This window comes from Anomaloglossus baeobatrachus, chromosome 7 (genome assembly GCF_048569485.1).
Source record: "Anomaloglossus baeobatrachus isolate aAnoBae1 chromosome 7, aAnoBae1.hap1, whole genome shotgun sequence".
In the NCBI taxonomy this organism is placed as follows: Eukaryota; Metazoa; Chordata; class Amphibia; order Anura; family Aromobatidae; genus Anomaloglossus; species Anomaloglossus baeobatrachus.
In genome coordinates, this window is record NC_134359.1 from 53,841,873 (window position 1) to 53,857,884 (window position 16,012).

Consider the following 16,012-nt stretch of genomic DNA (forward strand, 5'->3'; position numbering starts at 1 on the left):
GGATAGATAGATAGATACTAGATTGACAGATAATAGATAGATAGATAGACGGATAGATAGATGGATAGATACTAGATTGACAGATAATAGATAGATAGATAGATGGATAGATAGATAATGGATAGATAGATAGATGGATAGATAGATAGATAGATAGATAGATGGATAGATGGATAGATAGATAGATGAAGGGATAGATAGAGGGATAGATGGAGGGATAGATGGAGGGATAGATAGAGGGATAGATAGATAGATAGATGGATAGAGGGATACATAGATAGATAGATAGATAGATAGATAGATGGATAGATCGATAGATCGATAGATAGATCGATAAATAAATATTATTTTTGAACATTCAACCGGCAATGTCCAAAAATAATACAAATCCACCTACTAATCCCTCTCTGCTCCTTGTATACTGATACTGGGGTCTTCCTTTGGTCTCCTTGCTTCTTCTTGATGTGATAGTTGGGGGCTGGGGCAAGCAATTAGTTGCAGCGGACATATGTCATTATGACCAGACTACGTTCCCATCAATGGTAGTAAAGGTCCAATACTGAAATACTGGCAATGCAGTTAGAAGAAGCAGGGGAACTGGCGGGAGACATGAGCCGTCCGAAAGGAGTGCCAAGGAAGTTTTAGACAAGCATATATTAATTTTAGACATTGCTAAGTGTAATATAAAATCAGTTCATTTTTTTATGTAGCAGATAAATATATATTATATAGATAAATTGATATCAATTTAAATAGAATATTTATAGATTTTAGATAATACTTTTGTTTATTTATATATGAAATATACTGTATATAGATGTGTAATCTATCACTTAGCTATATCAATAATTTTGCTTATCTATCTCATCTATTTATTTATTTATATTACTATATCTATCTAATATCTATTTGTCTGCATTATCTATCTATTACCAAAAGAGGATAAAAACACGTTTAAAAATTGGTTGTGTTGCTGGAAAGAAGTCTCTGACTGCGGACATTTTTAAAAGGCTCTTTATTTTCCACTGCGCGTTTCAATCCTAAACTGGCATTTCTATCATATGCAAAAAAACAACAGGTTTTTTTGACCTGTTTGTTTTTTAAACTTGAGAAAGATGCCCGTACGGGATTGAAACGCGCAGTGGACAATAAAGATCCTTCAAAGAATTCCCGCAGACAGAGACTTCTTTCCAGCAGCGCAGCCAGTTTTTGAACATTTTTTTATCCTGTTTTGGTAATTTCCATCTGGCGGATTTTCCCTCCAGCCCCAAAGCTATTTTATCGTTAATAGTAATGGTGTCTTCACACAACCACTCATGGTGAGCAAAACTATTGTTCATACTTTCTCCTGTATTAGGGTGTTATCCTATTGTGCGCTTCGCTTTCCACTTTTTTAAAGTCTCCTGACTGGCTCTTGGAGGGTAGGTTCGAGGGTGCACGTGGACCTGTGTTACAACTTCCTTATTTAATGGGGTTCATTTACTTAGGAAACATTGCAGTTACACTCAGAATAAAGTATCACACACCTCCTTTCTGCATTTCAGTAAGAGCTTTATCTCCTTGACTCTGTAGCGTCACTAGAGTAAAATACACCCCTTTTCTCTCCAGCAGTTCATCATGGGTTCCTCTCTCCACAGCCCGGCCATGCTCAAATCCAATGATGACATCTGCATTTTTGATCGTGGACAGCCGATGTGCAATAGAGATGGATGTGCGTCCGAAACGAACCTAGACAAAAAACATCAGCATCACAATTACACGATACAGTTAGGTCCAGAAATATTTGGACAGTGACACCAGTTTTGTTATTTTAGCTGTTTACAAAAACATGTTCAGAAATACAATTATATATATAATACGGGCTGAAAGTGCACACTCCCAGCTGCAATATGAGAGTTTTCACATCCAAATCGGAGAAAGGGTTTAGGAATCATAGCTCTGTAATGCATAGCCTCCTCTTTTTCAAGGGACCAAAAGTAATTGGACAAGGGACTCTAAGGGCTGCAATTAACTCTGAAGGCGTCTCCCTCGTTAACCTGTAATCAATGAAGTAGTTAAAAGGTCTGGGGTTGATTACAGGTGTGTGGTTTTGCATTTGGAAGCTGTTGCTGTGACCAGACAACATGCGGTCTAAGGAACTCTCAGGTGAAGCAGAACATCCTGAGGCTGAAAAAAAAGAAAAAATCCATCAGAGAGATAGCAGACATGCTTGGAATAGCAAAATCAACAGTCGGGTACATTCTGAGAAAAAAGGAATTGACTGGTGAGCTTGGGCCCTCAAAAAGACCTGGGCGTCCACGGATGACAACAGTGGTGGATGATCGCCGCATATTTTCTTTGGTGAAGAAGAACCCGTTCACAACATCAACTGAAGTCCAGAACACTCTCAGTGAAGTAGGTGTATCTGTCTCTAAGTCAACAGTAAAGAGAAGACTCCATGAAAGTAAATACAAAGGGTTCACATCTAGATGCAAACCATTCATCAATTCCAAAAATAGACAGGCCAGAGTTAAATTTGCTGAAAAACACCTCATGAAGCCAGCTCAGTTCTGGAAAAGTATTCTATGGACAGATGAGACAAAGATCAACCTGTACCAGAATGATGGGAAGAAAAAAGTTTGGAGAAGAAAGGGAACGGCACATGATCCAAGGCACACCACATCCTCTGTAAAACATGGTGGAGGCAACGTGATGGCATGGGCATGCATGGCTTTCAATGGCACTGGGTCACTTGTGTTTATTGATGACATAACAGCAGACAAGAGTAGCCGGATGAATTCTGAAGTGTACAGGGATATACTTTCAGCCCAGATTCAGCCAAATGCCGCAAAGTTGATCGGACGGCGCTTCATAGTACAGATGGACAATGACCCCAAGCATACAGCCAAAGCTACCCAGGAGTTCATGAGTGCAAAAAAGTGGAACATTCTGCAATGGCCAAGTCAATCACCAGATCTTAACCCAATTGAGCATGCATTTCACTTGCTCAAATCCAGACTTAAGACGGAAAGACCCACAAACAAGCAAGACCTGAAGGCTGCGGCTGTAAAGGCCTGGCAAAGCATTAAGAAGGAGGAAACCCAGCGTTTGGTGATGTCCATGGGTTCCAGACTTAAGGCAGTGATTGCCTCCAAAGGATTCACAACAAAATATTGAAAATAAAATATTTTGTTTGGGATTGGTTTATTTGTCCAATTTCTTTTGACCTCCTAAAATGTGGAGTGTTTGTAAAGAAATGTGTACAATTCCTACAATTTCTATCAGATATTTTTGTTCAAACCTTCAAATTAAACGTTACAATCTGCACTTGAATTCTGTTGTAGAGATTTCATTTCAAATCCAATGTGGTGGCATGCAGAGCCCAACTCGCGAAAATTGTGTCACTGTCCAAATATTTCTGGACCTAACTGTACATAGAGATGCATCCACCTTTATCTTTCTGCAAATTTCCTTACAGTTATTCACAGCAAAAATTCACATCACAACCACTGAATGACCACATATAGGCACAAAGAGCAACATCTCCCTACAGAGTATCACAAAATATTATTGTCAGTTTTGTTAAGTTGGTCATCCGGTGCCAAACATGTTGGAAAAGAGGCATAAATATTGTAGAAGAAAGGTGCTCAAACGGGATCACACATTATACGGCCAGGCTTTGATAACTAAGAAAGATGGGTCTGTGATACCTAAACCCACTAACATTTTTTCATAACCCTTAGAGAAATTGATGTTAGCAACACCTATTAGTAAAAGGAAAGGGATCAGGGTTCAAATCCCGCTCTCTGAGGTCTAGGTGGCAACTGCATGAGCAATTATACCAAAACATTTGTTAAAAGGGTATTCTTAAGTTATTAAATAGCTTTAGTTAAACATCAGGAATATAAGCAAGATTACGATTGACTTGTTTTTCTATCAGCTATTATTTTCATGCAATGAGACCTTTTGTTTTACATAGTGTACAGCTTGTTTCCAAGCAGATCACCCACCAGATCCTGGTTGAGAGTGTACGATAGTGATATTCCAGGAGAGAAGTTAACTGTTAACATCCTAGCCACCTACCCAGCCCATTGTTTTCCATATAGTAGTTAGCTGCTCACCTCACTCCCTTTCAGTCTCAGCTCCTGACTGAGGTTCTTTTATCAGTCCTGTATAATCACATTACCTTGGCCACTGGCATCAGCAGCTTTCAGTGTAGTTTTTCTAAGCACAGCTCTGAGCCATGTGCTTGTTCAAAAACTCTGTTATCTCTATATGTAAATATAATAATAACAGTATTGACTTTGAACAAGACACACCATTAATGTGTGGTAGCAAAATAAAGCTCCTCATCAGAACTATCACTCAAGGAGGAGCACCTGATACCTAAGCAACTAGGAAATAAGGAGCTTTCAGGCTTGTGAGCTGCTCAAGAGACGACTTCCCAATACACCTCTAAAACATTTGTCCATTATATTTTTAAATAATTTTTATTAAAACTGGAGCCATGGAAAATAAAATTACAATTAATGGATACTCACCTAGCATACATTATATATCGTCTCATCGCTTCTTCTTTCAGGAGGGAACATTATATGCATACTGGCCACTGATCGGCTGCAGTCTTTACATTCTGTCCCAGCTGCAACAATCTCTCTTCCTAAATGGATGCAATGTGAAGGCTGCTGATGATCAGTGGCTACTTATTTGATGCAGTGATCACATCACCCACCAGAAAAGAAAAAGAGAAGCATGATGGATATGTGGAGGTCCAGGTCCTTGTTTTAATACTACTATGGGTCCATTTTTAATACGGTATAAAATATATAATGGGCTATTCCTTTAAGGATTTAATGCGGGAGATTGTTAGCATAGCTTTACCTTATCTAAGGCGGGCTTTGCACACTACGACATCGCAGGTGCGATGTCGGTGGGGTCAAATTGAAAGTGACGCACATCCGGCATCGCATGCGACATCGTAGTGTGTAGAGCCTAGATGATACGATTAACGAGCGCAAAATCGTCGTAATCGTATCATCGGTGCAGCGTCGGCGTAATCCATAATTACGCTGACGCGACGGTCCGATGTTGTTCCTCGCTCCTGCGGCAGCACACATCACTGTGTGTGAAGCAGCAGGAGCGAGGAACATCTCCTACCGGCGTCACCACGGCTTCCGTAGGATATGCGGAAGGACGGAGGTGGGCGGGATGTTTACATCCTGCTCATCTCCGCCCCTCCGCCGCTATTGGCCGCCTGCCGTGTGACGTCGCTATGACGCCGCACGACCCGCCCCCTTAGGAAGGAGGCGGGTCGCCGGCCAGAGCGACGGTCGCAGGGCAGGTGAGTGCATGTGAAGCTGGCGTAGCGATAATTTTAGCTACGCCAGCTATCACACGATATCGTACCTGCGACGGGGGCGGGGACTATCACGTGCGACATCGCAGCATCGGCTTGCGATGTCACAATGTGCAAAGCCGCCCTAAGGGCTCTTGGACAATGGCTTCACTTTCGTTATCCAGTATAGTAGTGAGGCCTGGCTCAACTATTGAAGGAGACTAAGGTGCTCGGAAAAATAATGTCCAGTAGATATGTAAAATCCGGCACACTAATAAAGATAATTTGCGAAAAAATGATTTTCTGAGAATCTTTTATTATGCAATTCTTGTGAGGATGTCAAAATAAAGTATAAACAAATTGACAAGTCCGACGTTTCGACCATAATCCTTGGTCTTTCTCAAGGACTCAATTGGTTGTGGGATAACACATGTCGCATGGAATGGTCTGTTGCGGGTATCTAACATACACCACTCAAAAAGAGCCTTGGCACCCTCAAATCAATAGTAGAAAATGAAAGTGGTCCTCTTATCCACTCTGTTTAAGAGCTAAAAGTCCAGGGTGAGTAAACATTTGGCCTCCCGGGCCTTTGTGTGGGGATTTGGACTGAAGACAAAGTGTGTGCCAGGCTTCAAAGGTCCGTGAATACTATTTAATACAGGTTACAATCTGTTGTCAGGAAGGGGTACACCTATCTGGTTGCAGGCAAAAGGCCAAGGTAATTTTATATGAATTAACACCCAGTGGGTGAGACTGGTAAGGTATATCTCCAGTGTAGTCTGTGTGGGTAAATGATGTGGTAATGTTATCCGGACGTGCCTGGGAGTGAGTAGATATCTGTTCTTCCTTGTTTTAATACTACTATGGGTCCATTTTTAATATAAAATATATAATGGGCTATTCCTTTAAGGATTTAATGCTGGAGATTGTTAGCATAGCTTTACCTTATCTAAGGCCTCTTGGACAATGGCTTCACTTTCGTTATCCAGAGCAGATGTGGCCATATCAAGAAGGAGGATCCTGGGATTCCTGACAAGAGCTCTTGCAATCGCAATTCTTTGCTTTTGTCCTCCGCTCATCTGTCCTCCGCCTTCACCAACCATGGTGTCAAATTGCTAAAAATATAAAAAAAAGTGTTATGAACTTGAGGAATATGTGATGATGACTACATTCCACCTGTATATAGTATACCCCATATCTACAGCCGCATGACCTCTAACACCCTGAAGTAAAATAGCAGAAGCACCGCAACAAAGGTCAAGAACATTGGAGAAGATTCCTCACATGACTTTTTTAATAGCCCCAAAGTTACATAGAACAGTTTAGTAATGACAAATGTTCATCAAGATCAATTAAGGAAGGGGTGAGGGATCTGAAAACGGAGGTCTAGGATTAAATTTTAGATTTATTTCCTTCTGCTTGAAAGAAAGGCAAATGAAAATAAGGGATGAGCCAACCTGCTTTAAAAGAAGAAAATTTCCTCTCTGATCTCGAGATTTGATCACATAGGATCAAATAAATATGACAAATGGTATTTTATTAAAAGGAATCATCTAAGTCTTTTTTTAATTCAACTGTTTACATCTTTCACCATCTCCCATGGTAGACTGAGTCATGGATTCACATTTTTCGTGGTAAAAAAACCTAATCTTCTCTTGGGATTGAACTTTTAAAGGATGGTGTATCCTCTCATTTACCATATATATAGTACAGTACAGGTGATTGCTAGCGATGTCGCGAGCGATAGCCCCCGCCCCCGTTTTTGGTGCAATATGTGGTGATCGCTGCCGTAGTGAACATTATCGCTATGGCAGCGTCACACGGACATACCTTTTCAGCAACGTCACTGTGACCACCGAAAAATCCCTCCTTCAAGGGTGAGGTGCGTTCGGCGTCATAGCGACGTCACTAAGCGGCCGGCCAATAGCAGAGGAGGGGCGGAGATGAGCGGCCGGAACATGCCGCCCACCTCCTTCCTTCCTCATTGCCGGTGGACGCAGGTAAGGAGATGTTCGTCGTTCCTGCGGCGTCACATACAGCGCAGGAACAACGAACAACCAGCGGCATGCACCACCAATTATATTATGAAAAGGAGCGACGTGTCAATGATCAACAATTTTTGACGTTTTTTGCAATCGTTGATCGTCGCTCCTTGGTGTCACACGCTGCAATGTCGCTAACGGCGCTGGATGTGCGTCAATAACGATGTGACCCCGACGATATATCGTTAGCGATGTCGCAGCGTGTAAAGCACCCTTAAGACATCTTATCAGAAACTTTAACCTCCCCAATTCTTGTATAGCCCATAAATAGATAGGTCAGGTTCTCCTTTTGTGATCTGAAAGTGAAGGTCCGGCTGCAAGAAATGGCATTTTGAATTTCTGTATAGAGGTATATGAAAGTGCATTGGGATGTGATGGTACACTTATAGCTCCTCAGCCTCAGTCATATTGTGTTTTCTATCTAGCAGCACACTCTCCTGGCTGATTGACAGGCAATTTGCCTGATACGCAGCCAGTGACCTGTCAATCAGCCAGGAGAGGGTGCTGCTAGATAGAAAATACAATATGACTGAGGCTGAGGAGCTGTAAGTGCATCGTGAAACCTCAATGCATCTCCAAAAATATGACTTAAAAATTTTGTTTTCTCTCTGCTGGAACATTACTTTGTGATCATACAGGGATAAACTTACTTAATTGTTAAAGGGCTACAAAATAATATAAATGGTTTGGATGGAGATGAAGAAAAATGACAGATTCTCTTTAAGTCTAAATAAATGTAATTATTTGAACCATTCCTTCAAACTATAATACTTCATTTTTGTAAGTCTTTTTTTTTTACTTTTTCAAACATCAGAGAATCCTTTCTAGGAGTCTGTCCCAAAAGTGATCTGCAGATCTATGTACGGTCATATGAAAAAGTTTGGGCACCCCTATTAATGTTAACCTTTTTTCTTCATAACAATTTGGGTTTATGTAGCAGCTATTTCAGTTTCATATATCTAATAACTGATGGATTGAGTAATATTTCTGGATTGAAATGAGGTTTATTGTACTAACAGAAAATGTGCAATCCGCATTTAAACAAGATTTGACCGGTGCAAAATTATGGGCACCTCAACATAAAAGTGACATTAATATTTTGTAGATCCTCCTTTTGCAAAAATAACAGCCTCTAGTCGCTTTCTGTAGCTTTTAATGAGTTCCTGGATCCTGGATGAAGGTATATTTCACCATTCCTATTTACAAAACGATTCCAGGTCAGTTAAGTTTGATGGTCGCCGAGCATGGACAGCACACAGATTTTCAATGATATTCAGGTCTGGGGACTGCGATGGTCATTCCAGAACATTGTAATTGTTCCTCTGCATGAATGCCTGAGTAGATTTGGAGCGGTGTTTTGGATCATTGTCTTGCTGAAATATCCATCCCCTGCATAACTTCAACTTCGTCACTGATTCTTGCACATTATTGTCAAGAATCTGCTGATACTGAGTTGAATCCATGTGACCCTCAACTTTAACAAGATTCCCGGTGCCGGCATTGGCCACACAGCCCCAAAGCATGATGGAACCTCTACCAAATTTTACTGTGGGTAGCAAGTGCTTTTCTTGGAATGCCGTGTTTTTTTGCCTCCATGCATAACGCCTTTTTGTATGACCAAACAACTCAATCTTTGTTTCATCAGTCCACATGACCTTCTTCCAAAATGTAACTGGCTTGTCCAAATGTGCTTTTGCATACCTCAGGCGACTCTGTTTGTGGCGTGCTTGCAGAAACGGCTTCTTTTGCATCACTCTCCCATACAGCTTCTCCTTGTGCAACGTGTGCTGTATTGTTGACCTATGCACATTGACACCATCTGCAGCAAGATGATGCTGCAGGTCTTTGGAGGTGGTCTGTGGATTGTCCTTGACTGTTCTCACCATTCTTCTTCTCTGCCTTTCTAATATTTTTCTTGGCCTGCCACTCCTGGGCTTAACAAGAACTGTACCTGTGTTCTTCCATTTCCTTACTATGTTCCTCACAGTGGAAACTGACAGTTTAAATCTCTGAGACAACTTTTTGTACCTTCCCCTGAACAACTAAGTTGAATAATCTTTGTTTTCAGATCATTGGAGAGTTGTTTTGAGGAGCCCATGATGCCACTCTTCATAGGAGATTCAAATAGGAGAACAACTTGCAAGTGGCCACCTTAAATACCTTTTTGTCATGATTGGATGCACCTGCCTATGAAGTTCAAAGCTCAATGAGGTTACAAAACCAATTTAGTGCTTTAGTAAGTCAGTAAAAAGTAGTTAGGAGTGTTCAAATCAAGAAATTGATAATGGTGCCCATACTTTTGAACCTGTCAAATTTTGTTTAAATGCGGATTGCACATTTTCTGTTAGTACAATAAACCTCATTTCAATCCAGAAATATTACTCAGTCCATCAGTTATTAGATATATGAAACTGAAATAGCTGTTGCAAAAAAACAAATTGTTATAAAGAAAAAAGGTTAACATTAATAGGGGTGTCCAAACTTTTTCATATGACTGTATCTATGTACCTATCTATCTATGTGTCTATATACCTATCTATCTATCTATCTATCTATCAAAAAAGAGAAGACTGGCAGCACTTCCAGTAGTGTGAACAGGGGCATATCTGTTATAATGAATAATATAACTAAGAGAAAAACAGTCGCACACTGTAGTGGCAAACTAATAAAGGCTAATAACATTTTTTTAGAGGTCTTTGGCATATTAGAATGGCCTTTGTAATAGCTGCCCAGCAGCCACGTCACGGCAACCTCCATTACTGGGTCCTACTTTATACTGCATCTGTCTGGGCTCCTGAAAACCTTCATATAAGATCAGCAAGTGACCATGGAAATTAAAAACACATTAGGCTAATGGGTAAGGTAGGGGATTACTCATTATGAACAGATACGCACCTTTTCACCCTATTGGAAGTGCTGCCAGTCTTCTGTTTGTTTTTGCTATATACTGTATATAGAAAGGAGTAATGTCCTTTAGACAGGCCTTGCACTCCATCCCTCAACTTACCCATCAGCCTCATGTGTTTTTAACTTCCATAGCCACTCACTGACGTTATATGAAGGTTTTCAGGAGCCCAGACAGATGCAGTATAAAGTAGGACCCAGCAATGGAGATTGCTGTGACGTGGCTGCTGGGCAAGTATTGCAATGGCCATTTTAATATGCCAAATACCTCTAAAAAATGTATTTGTCTTTATTAGTTTGCCATTACAGTGTGTAACTGTTTTTCTCTTAGTTCTATCTATCTATCTATCTATCTATCTATCTATCTATCCATCTATCTATCTCTCTATCCATCCATCCATCCATCTATCAATCCTTAATATTTCCTGAATTAAGTTACAGTCATCTATCTGTCCTCCCGTTTTGATTGACATCCACAATATATCGATATAGGGATCTGTACCATGATTATACGATCATTTGGATTGCTGAATGTTTTCTTTGTCCACATCCGAGAGTTACATTAGGACAACAATACATGAAATGTGAGTTCTCAATAGAATGACATAAATCTCCGCAGAACAAAGGTGTTTCTATTAACAATTTGTAATCACAGGTTTCAGTGATCTGGAATAATTCTCTAATTATGGGGTCTGATTATACAGGGTAAAGCTCATTGGTCCCGGCCTTGTATAAATATCCGCGCTGATAGCAGACGGATATATCTGGTAGATTATAAACTCTCCTTTGTGAAGAATTATATCTACAAAGGCTGAGCAGTCTTGGGGTCAGCAAGTATGAAGATTCTCATCTTCTCCCTCCTGCTTGGGGCAGTGGCAGCGGGAGTACTCCCAAACAGTAAGTACCCACTGATTGTGTATGTACCGTACTTTCTTACAAGATTTTATTCCATTAAAAATATGGAATTATTAGGTATTGATAGATTTTAGCTTTAACGGATACAGGTAATCCCAAAAATGGTTCAGGTGCAGAAAGTTTTGACTATTCTCTCTAGACTGACAGGTCTGTCCCTATGTATCTGTACAGGGGAGGCACCTGTCTAGCTAGGGATGCACTGTAGGCCAATCAAAAATGCTGACCATAGTCATATTCTTTTATATATATTGTGCTATAAATGTACTATTCTTACTAGAAATGTATATATTTCTTGATGCCTTGGCATTGCCATTGAATAGAGTATGCCCTATACTTATGAAACAAGGGGTTAACTCCTTATCTCAGATACACTGCAGAAGTAACGTGTGTAAAAACGCCTAATAAATAATAAGACTCCTCACCACTGACAGACACATTGGTTTGACAGTCTCCGCAAGGAAAAAAGTTTTCCCCTGAGACCCTAATAAATAATGAAAACCACACAAAAAAGAGGGGACGTGTAGAGTATATAATAATAAAGCCCAGACATGAGAATACACAGTATATATTGTGCCCATAAAATCAAACACTTTGTTTAACCCCTTAAGGACGAAGCCAGATTTGTACTTAATGCCCAGGCCATTTTTTGCAATTCTGACCAGTGTCACTTTATGAGGTCATAACTCTGGAACGCTTCAACGGATCCCGGTGATTCTGACATTGTTTTTTCGTGACATATTGTACTTCATGATAGTTATAAATTTAGAACGATATTTTTTGCTTTTATTTGTGAAAAAATCGGAAATTTGATGAAAATTTTGAAAATTTTGCAATTTTCAAACTTTTAATTTTTATGCCCTTAACCCAGAGAGTTATGTCACACAAAACAGTTAATAAATAACATTTCCCACATGTCTACTTTACATTAGCGCAATTTCTGAAACAAAATGTTTTGGGGTTAGGAAGTTAGAAGGGGTCAAAGTTCATCTGCAATTTCCCATTTTTTCAACAAAATTCACAAAACCATTTTTTTAGGGACCACATCACATTTGAAGTGACTTTGAGAGGCCTAAGTGACAGAAAATACCTAAAAGTGACACCATTCTCAAAACAGCACCCCTCAAAGTACTCAAAACCACATCCAAGAAGTTTATTAACCCTTCAGGTGCTTCACAGGAACTAAAGCAAAGTGGAATGAAAAAAAGCAAAAAATAAAATTTTACCTAAAATGTTGCTCTACCCCAAATTTATTCACTTTTAGAAGAAATAACACAACAAAATGAACCCCAAAACTTGTTCCCCACTTTCTTATGAGCGCGCCAATACCCCACATGTGGTCAGAAACCTTTGTTTGGACAAATGGGAGGGCTCGGAACAGAAGGAGCAATATTTGAATTTTGGAAAGCAAATTTGGCTGAAATAGATTGCGGGCACCATGTTGCATTTACATGTCCGCTAAGGTACCTAAACAGCAGAAACCCCTCACAAGTGACACCATTTTGGAAACTAGACCCCTTAAGGCTTCTATCTAGGGGTATAGTGAGCATTTTGGATCCACAAGTACTTCACAGATTTTGATAACGTTACGTTGTCACATTGAAAATTTTCATTTTTTTCTCAAAAATGTTGCTTTAGCATCAATTTTTTCACTTTTTCAAGAGGTAATTCCAAAAATTTGACCCCAACGTTTGTTACCCACTTTTTTATGAGCGCGGTGATACCTCACTTGTGGTCTGAAACCTTTGTTTGGAGAAATGGGAGGGCTTGGAACGGAAGGAGCAATATTTGAATTTTGGAAAGGAAATTTGGCTGAAAAAGATTGCAGGCACCATGTCGCATTTGGAGGACCCCTAAGGTACGTAAACAGCAAAAAAACACCACAAGTGACCCCATATTGGAAACTAGGCCCCTCAAGGAATTTATCTTGATGTTTGGTGAGTACCCTGAACCTCCAGGTGCTTCACAGAAGTTTATAACGTTGAGCCATGAAAATAAAAAAATAAAATTTTACCACAAAATTGTTACTTCAACCAGGTAGCTTTTTTTTTCACAAGGGTAACAGGAAATAAATCACCATGAAATTTATTGCGCAATTTCTCCTGAGTTTGTTGATATCTTGTATGTGGTGGAAATCAACTGTTTGGGCACACTACAGGGCTCAGAAGAGAAGGAGTGCAGTTTGACTGCAAAATTGGCTGGAATCAATAGCGGACGCCATGTTGCATTAGGAGAGCCCCTGAGGTGCCTAAGCAGTGGAGGTCCCCCACAAGTGACCCCATTCTGGAAATAAGACCCCTCAAGGCTTTAATCTAGGTGTATATTGAGCATTTTGAATCCACGAATACTTCACAGAATTTGATAAGCTTAGGTTGCCATATTGAAATTTTCATTTTTTTCACAAAAATGTTGATTTAGCGACACATTTTTCACTTTTTCAAGAGGCAACAACAAAACGTGTACCCCACAGGTTGTTATCTAATTTCTTGTGAGCGCAGGGATACCCCACATGTGGCCAAAAACCTTTGTTTGGATAAATGGGAGGGCTTGGAATGGAAGGAGCACCATTTGAATTTTGGAAAAGTTGAAGTAAATTGCGCGCACCATGTCACATTAGCAGGGCCCCTTGGGTACCTATACATCAGAAACCCCCCACAAGTGACCTCATTTTGGAAACTGGACCCCTCAAGGATTTTATTCAGGAGTATAGTAAGCATTTTGAATCCACAGGTACTTCACAAAAATGTTGCTGTAGCAACAAATTTCTCACTGTTAAGGGGGCTTTACACGCTGCGACATCGCTAATGCGGAGTCGTTAGGGTCACGGAATTGGTGACGCACATCCGGCCGCATTAGCGATGTTGCTGCGTGTGACACCGATGAGCGATTTTGCATCGTTGCAAAAACGTGCAAAATCGCTCATCGGTGACATGGGGGTCCATTCTCGATTATCGTTACTGCAGCAGTAACGATGTAGTTCGTCGCTCCTGCGGCAGCACACATCGCTATGTGTGACGCCGCAGGAACGAGGAACCTCTCCTTACCTGCCTCCCGGCCGCTATGAGGAAGGAAGAAGGTGGGCGGGATGTTCCGGCCACTCATCTCCGCCCCTCCGCTTCTATTGGGCGGCCGCTCAGTGACGTCACTGTGACGCCACACGGACCGCCCCCTTAGAAAGGAGGCGGTTCGCCGGTCACAGCGACGTCGCCGGGCAGGTAAGTATGTGTGATGCGTCTGCGCGATGTTGTGCGGCACGGGCAGCGATTTGCCCGTGTCGCACAACAGATGGGGGCGGGTACCCACACTAGCGATATCGGGACCGATATCGCAGCGTGTAAAGTAGCCTTTAGGCTATGTGGCCATGATCCAGCGACACGGCGTCTAGTACACAGTGTCAGCCTCCTGCAGAAATGTGAGTGTTGTCCACGGGAGAACGCAGCTGCCCATGCCCACGATTTGGGTTCAGGCTGCTGTGGACTTTAGCTCTATTCTACCTGCAAAGAACACTCATCTCCGCAGCATAAATTGACATGCTGAGGCTCGGGAAGCCGTGCCACAGGTCGGTTTATGCTGCGGAGAAAAGAAACACAGTGGGCACGGGATTTCTAAAAATCCTGCCACTGTGCTTCTACTGCACAACGCAGCGTTATGGACGCAGGGAAAACACTCTGCGCCCAAAACGCTGCAAACCCTGATTGTGGGCACACAGCGTAAAATGCTACAGTGGATGAATGGATAGATGTCAAACATATATAACGTCCCACCCCCCTGCATATTCTAAGCTGGCGCCCTTTAGTGCCTTTCATGTGACACTAAAGGATGCCTAGCCTTGTATTTAGCCCAAAAAAAAAAAAAAAAAATTAAAATAAATGACGTGGGGTCCCCCCTATTTTTGATAGCCAGCTAGGGTAAAGCAGACAGCTGTAGCCTGCAAACCACAGCTGACAGCTTCATCTTGTCTGGTGATCAATTTGGAGGGCTCCCCAAGCTGTTTTTTTTTTTTTAATTATTTATAAATAAATAATTAAAAAAAACAAACAAACGTGGGGTCCCCCCAAATTAGATCACCAGCCAAGGTGAAGCTGACAGCTGGGGTCTGGTATTTTCAGGATGGGAAGAGCCATGGTTATTGGACTCTTCCCAGCCTAAAAATAGCAGGCCGCAGCCGCCCCAGAAGTGGCGCATCCATTAGATGCGCCAATTCTGGCGCTTCGCCCCAGCTCATCCCGCGCCCTGGTGCGTTGGCTAACGGGGTAATGAATGGGGTTGATACCAGGTGTGTAATGTCACCTGGCATCAAGCCCAGCAATTAGTTATGTCACGGCGTCTATCAGATACCCGACATAACTAATTGACAGTAATAAGAAAAAAAATTGACAACAAAAAAAAATTTATTTGAAAAAACACTCCCCAAAACATTCCCTGATTGACCAATTTATTGAAAAGAAAAAAAAAATCCACTGTAATCCATTTGGACGTCCCACGTCGACTCTGGACCTTCTAGAATATGGGGGACACGTTCAGGGAACGTATCCCCCATTTTCTAGGAGGGCAGACCCTCCATTTGAGGAGAGTGGGTGCAAAAAGCTGCACCCACCCTCCCCGGGTCACAGCTGCACAGTGCTGAGCAGCAGCCAGCGTCTCTGAACACAGGAAGCTGTCATCTGCTCGGCACATGTGACCGGCGTCTGCAGAGAAGGAGGAGGGGGCCGCGGGGGATCAGCGCTCCGGTATGTATGACACCGGGGGACACCAGGGGCGGGGTAGGGGGGGACCCGGCAGGGCCTAGGGAGCAGGTTTCTGTCGTATGTGTTATGGCACATACGACAGAAACCATAGG

At 41.6% G+C, this 16,012-nt stretch overlaps 1 protein-coding gene across 1 annotated transcript in view; it reads right to left on the reverse strand.

Annotated features, from left to right (window-relative positions):
- LOC142246613 (bile salt export pump-like) overlaps positions 1-16,012 on the reverse strand; it is a 108,481-nt gene that overhangs the window by 42,616 nt on the left and 49,853 nt on the right. Inside the window, exons 15-16 of the mRNA XM_075319683.1 lie at positions 6,259-6,429; positions 1,527-1,728 (exon numbers count right to left, since the gene is read on the reverse strand). Coding sequence (XP_075175798.1) covers positions 1,527-1,728; positions 6,259-6,429 — 373 coding nt within the window. The remainder of the gene's footprint in view (positions 1-1,526; positions 1,729-6,258; positions 6,430-16,012) is intronic.